This window comes from Herpailurus yagouaroundi, unplaced genomic scaffold (assembly GCF_014898765.1).
Source record: "Herpailurus yagouaroundi ecotype Mexico unplaced genomic scaffold, PumYag 191, whole genome shotgun sequence".
NCBI classification, from domain to species: domain Eukaryota; kingdom Metazoa; phylum Chordata; class Mammalia; order Carnivora; family Felidae; genus Herpailurus; species Herpailurus yagouaroundi.
The window spans coordinates 809,981-815,980 of record NW_024412422.1 but is presented as its reverse complement, the minus strand read 5'-3'; the positions used below and the strand labels follow the sequence as shown (position 1 = coordinate 815,980).

The 6,000-nt window shown below is 39.4% G+C and overlaps 1 protein-coding gene across 1 annotated transcript in view; it reads right to left on the bottom strand.

Annotated features, from left to right (window-relative positions):
• LOC121010141 (sodium/glucose cotransporter 1-like) overlaps window positions 1-6,000 on the bottom strand; it is a 58,736-nt gene that overhangs the window by 29,552 nt on the left and 23,184 nt on the right. The window contains exons 7-8 of the mRNA XM_040443532.1: window positions 5,636-5,716; window positions 421-641 (exon numbers count right to left, since the gene is read on the bottom strand). Coding sequence (XP_040299466.1) covers window positions 421-641; window positions 5,636-5,716 — 302 coding nt within the window. The remainder of the gene's footprint in view (window positions 1-420; window positions 642-5,635; window positions 5,717-6,000) is intronic.

The following is a 6,000-nucleotide window of genomic DNA, read 5'->3' as shown; positions in this document are numbered from 1 at the left end:
TTTTCATTTCTCTATTGCCTTTGCACCATGTGAATATTTCACAGCTTACTTAATGAGCTACCATTGATAGTGAGCCATATAATTTTCAGAATAAATTTGAGTCCTTAAAAAAATCCAACTGAAATAGTGATTGGTTACATTTAATTTACAGACTCAGTTGGGGAAAACTGACATGTTTTTCATGTGATAATGATGGGAAGAAGGAAACAATGAAAATAGATGATGGGTTATAATGGGACTGTGAGTGAAATTCCTTTTAAACAGAATTTCTGATGAAGTTCTTTAGGCAATAAGTAAAGACTGGAAGGGAAACCTGATCACTGAGTGCAGTCAGGCCCGCTGTTGCCTATAGAGACTGGTAAAGCCTAGAATGCACTGAGACCGACCAGCCTCCAATGTACCTGCACCACGTCTAATTACCTGATCAGCGCACCAGTAGTATAAGGAGAGGGTGGAGATGCCAAAGACAATTCCAGGCCATGGGAGGTCTCCACTGACGGGATCTCGGAAGATATGGAAAAAATCCAGGCGAGGAATAAAACACTCTGGCTTGGCAGTCCAATTTCCTTCATGGATTGGGTCTGGCTTACTATGTGGGTATTTATTCAGTAGCTCCTGGTATCCTCCCACTTCCTGAAAGGCTTAAAACACGATAAAATTTATCAGTATCTTACACCACACAATAACATATGTTTGAAGACCCAAGATTACAAAGTCAGACCCAGTTTCATTGACTGTACCTAGTATAAAAAGCACAATGGACTGAAAAATAGTCAAAACTGTATGTGCCTAAAAAAAGACATCATCTCTTCCAAAGAGAAATGGGAGTACAGTGGACATTGGTGGTTGTGTGTGCCCCCCCCCCACTCAGCTTCTGGTAGCAGAACCCCTCTTTCCAGTTGCATTCCATCCGGTGTTGCTTAGGTGGGCCTCATCAAACTGTCCACCATTCCAATATGGCATGTGCCCCAGGCCTGGCCAATGCTCTGTCCCATGGGCAACAGCTGATGTGTCAGGAATAGATATGAGACCCAAACTGGGCTAATCAGAATCTGTCCCAGGAGACTTCTGCTCAAGGAACCAAAAAAGCCTGCTTCCTTTCTTTGGGGTTCTGAGCTAGTCTGGCAGTTTGAAGCTCTCTTGTTTACCTGGTTCATTCAGAACCCTGGATCTAGGCATCACTGAAGGTACTGTGCCTCTGGAATTTTTACTTACGTGAGCCAAGAAGGTATTTACTTGCTTATGCTAGTTTTGAACTAAAGTTCTATCACAAGCTTTCTAAAGAATCTTGGCTAGAATAGAAATTAATATTCACTTTCCTGCAATGCCAACAAAATGTTTATAAAATGTCATATTTGAAATTTTCCTCAGTCATAGCATTCATCTGTCAATATCCTAAGTGGTATACAATCTTAACATTAAAAAAAATGTTTTTAAAAGGCACAAAACACCCATAGTTCCACCTAACTAAAAAATTCCCTTTATTTTGGCATATTAAAACATGTTCCTTTGATACAGATTTGATTATTGAAATGTGTTCAGAATCATTTAGAGTTGAAAGTAGTCAATAAAAGAATACTGAGTGACTATAAAATGAATAAGACACCTCATGGCACTTCTATAAATTAATTCCACATGGATTAAAAGAAAGCAAAATACTAAACTACAAAGTTATTAGAAAAAAACAGAATATCTTCATGAACTACAGAACTAGAGAGTTGAGTTAGTCTACCTTCTTAGACAAGTCACAAAATGGAAGAGGAAAGTTGGTAAATTTGACCTCAAAATTTAAAATTTATATGACTGAAATCAAGTTAAAAAGCTGTCAGGCCAAAAGAAGAAATTTGTGTCATGTATAAAGAACTCTTATACAACAATAGCCAAGGGAAACTACTCAGAAGAAATACAGTAGAGAATATGAGTGGGTAATTTACAAAAGAGGAACTCCAAATGGCCACTAAGTATATAAAATGATGCTTAACTTCACCAGTCTCTAGAAACTTCCAGTTAAAACAAGAATGAGATACTTTTTTTTTCCTTCCCCTATTTGGCAAATTTTTAAAAAGGCTTAAAACATCAATTATTGGCTGTAAGGGTAGGGAACACATATTCTGACATATATTGCTGAGAATATAAGTTAATCCAGCCACTTTGGAGGATAATTTAGGGTATGTCTCAACAAAGCTGGGTTTATTCCAGGAATTCAAGATTGAGTTAACACTGAAAAATAATTCAATATAATTCACCATGTTAACAGAATAAGGGAGAAAAATAATATAATCATCTCAGTAAATGTGGAAGAAACACTTGCTACAATTCAAAACCTGTTCATGATAGGGGTACCTGGGTGGCTCAGTCGGTTAGGCATCCAACTCTTGATTTCAACTCAGGTCATGGTCTCACAGTTCATGAGTATGAGCCTCATGTCGGGCTCTGTGCCGACAGCACAGAGCCTGCTTGCAATTCTCTCTCTCTCCCTCTCCCTCTGCCCTTCCCCCACTGGTGTGCTCTTGCTCTTGCTCTCCCTCCCTCTCTCTCAAAATAAATAACTTAAAAAAAAAAACAACCACACTCATGATAATTGTAGCCAACTAGGACTAGAAGGGAACTTGTTAGCCTGGCAAAGAGTATTTACCAAAAATTGACAGCAAATGATTTATTTAATGGTGAAATAGCCAAAGATTTCTCTCTAAATTGGCAAAGAGACAAGGATGTTTGTTGTCTCTACTTCTATTCAACACTGTACTCATGACCCTGGCCAGTGCAATAGGCAAGAAAAGGAAACAAAAGGTATAAAGTTTGGAAAGCAAGGGAAAAAAAGATAACTTCTTGACCTGGGTACTTGTTACCAGGCTGTGTTCACTTTGTGATATCTCATCTAGCTACATACTTTGACTTGTGCACTTTTCTTTTTTTTTTTTTTTTTAATTTTTTTTAACGTTTATTTATTTTTGAGACAGAGACAGAGCATGAACGGGGGAGGGGCAGAGAGAGAGGGAGACACAGAATCGGAAGCAGGCTCCAGGCTCTGAGCCATCAGCCCAGAGCCCGACGCGGGGCTCGAACTCACGGACCGTGAGATCGTGACCTGAGCCGAAGTCGGACGCTCAACCGACTGAGCCACCCAGGCGCCCCGACTTGTGCACTTTTCAATAAAGTTTACTACAAATACAAAAACAAAAAGATTTAATAGATCTCCATTCACGGACATAGAAGTTTGCCCAAGATATAGAACCAGTGGTGGAATAACAGACTGCAAAATTTTGTTTTGATTCTGTTAAAATATGTCTCTCATAGATTAAAAAAAGATTGTATACATGAAGAATATATCTGGAAGGATATATACAAAACTAATAATACTAGTTGTCTCTGGAGAGTTGAATTGAGAAACTGAGAGCAATGAATATTTCACTGTGTACCTTTTTGTTTTGTTTACCTTGTGTGTGTACTACCTAAAAATTAAAAACAGGGGCGCCTGGGTGGCGCAGTCGGTTAAGCGTCCGACTTCAGCCAGGTCGTGATCTCGCGGTCCGTGAGTTCGAGCCCCGCGTCGGGCTCTGGGCTGATGGCTCAGAGCCTGGAGCCTGTTTCCGATTCTGTGTCTCCCTGTCTCTCTGCCCCGCGCCCCCCCCCCCACCCCCCTGTCTCTCTCTGTCCCAAAAATAAATAAACGTTGAAAAAAAATTAAAAAAAAAATTAAAAACAAAAAATTGCAACTGGATGTGTATGGGGTCTCATGGCGACTAGTTTGGACGATACTCATTTGGATGTATAAGATCTTGTATATTTTAAAAAGAAAACAATTATCCCATTAGTTTAAAATAGTTTACCTACCAACATGAATGCCCTAATTATAAAAAAATCCCATTACATTTCTCAGAAAAAGTCTTAGTCTGTTTGGGCAGTTATAAGAAAATACCATAGGTTGGGTGACTTACAAACTGCAAATATTTACTTCCCATGGCTCTGGAGGCTAGGAAGTCTGAGGTCAAGTGCTGGATGATTGGGTGTCTAGTGAGGATCCCCTTCCTGGCTCATACATGGCTATCTTCTCAATGTGTCCTCAAATGGTGGAAAAAGTGAGGGGGCTCTCTGGGGTCTCTTTTATAAGGATACTAATGCCATTCATGAGTGCTCTGCTCTTATGACCTAATCAGTCCCCAATGGCTTCGCCTTGGGGGTTAGGATTTCAACATATGAATTTTGGGAGGGAGACAAATATTCAGTCTATAAGAGTAAAGAATATATAATTACTTAGAGATGTAATTGGTAACATTAAATGGAATATTCCACCTGCTCCTAAAGTTTAGTCAGATGTCATTTTCAACTATTGGGGTGAGGGTGGCGGATTTAAAAACTGTTGATGTTTAACACTAGTACGCAATTAAAAACAATGGCTTAGTGTGTTCTATAGTTTAGGGCTTTGTCATCCAAATTAGTCAGTGCTTCCCAATTCATTAAAAAAATTCCTTAGATTATGCCTGATGTGTATTTTGTGTTCCAGCAATATAGCTCTGAGTACAACTCATGGCACACTAATGCTTACTGAATGTTAAGAGGACTATGTGACTCTGTTTGATTCTATCATTTCTCATTCAATGGGGCTCAACAACATGCTTTACGGAACCACAGTCCTTCAACTGTATTCACGTACCATTTCAATAATTTTTCAATACCTGAGAAAAGAGTTTTTCCTTCCAGATTTATGTAAGACCAATCTCTGACCCATGGAGCAGTGGGTAACACCAACCTCACTGAGGTCATTATCTTAGCTAGTGGGAGAAAACTATCATTTTAAGGTTAAATGTACTTGCCATTACAGGTATTATAATATGTTAGTTCACATAGTGGAATTTGGTGTTTAGAGACTCAGCTATGAGTTCTGCTCTTAGTGTGTCTCATGAGCAAGTTACTTAACTGAATAACTCAGTTTCCTCATCTGTAAAATGGGGATAACAATAGTAGTTATGCATCACAGTGATGTGAAGATTAATATGGATAAATGCCTATGTGGTACCTGATACTCGGTTTCTGTTAGCTATTATTTTCATTCTTACCACTTAATAAGCACCTACCATGTGCCTCAGACTGCACACTGTGTGCAGGATACAATGGTTTTGGTTCTTAAGAAGTTCTGGAGCTGAGGGGTATGATTTATTTATATGACACAATCAATGAACAATCAAGGTATGTATCACAAAAATATCAAGGTGTGTGTAGTAGTGATTTGAGTCCACAGAAGAAAAGACATGTAGATGGAATAATAACAGAATCACATTTTTGGAGGTGGGTCTTCTGTTGACCTTGATGGGTAGATTTAACTGCATGGATGAAAAGGAGAGGGGCTTATAACTGCAGAGCAAGAGCATGGGCTGAGGCACAGAGGTGGGGATGAGTGTGGTGGGCCAGTCGATCACTGTCCCAAAGCACTACAGTTTGTCATTACCACTTCTATGTCTTCTGAAGTGAGCAAAGGTTTACTTCTCAACTTTTTGTGTGACCTGAGATAATGCTCTAAGGGATCTGAGGGCCTCAGTCTCCTCATTTGCAAAAGATGAAAGTGCTGAAATGGCCCAGACAGCAATCAGACTGGAAGATTCCAGCCATGGTGCCCAGTCTTCCAAGATTGACTTACCAAAGACCATTAACAAGATTGATCCCAGAACCATAACAGCAGCATGTAAGGTATCAGTATAAACTACAGCTGCAAAACCACCTGAATAGGTAGGAGAAAGAGAAACAAAAGCAACATTTGAGACTCTGCTGAAAGTCACTTCTGTATCCCTATTCTACATGCTTGTCTCCTTCCAGATCTCTCCATTCACACCTTTGTACCTTTAAGTCAGTAGGTCTTACAATAACATGCTTAGTCTTGGTACATCCTGTGTTCTCTCTTTAACATCCCTCATGATCTTTTGTTGGATTCTTATCTTGCCCTTCTATGTCCCAATTTCCCTTTACTTCCCATTTTTTGGATGAATGAAAAGCTGGTAGTTTTCC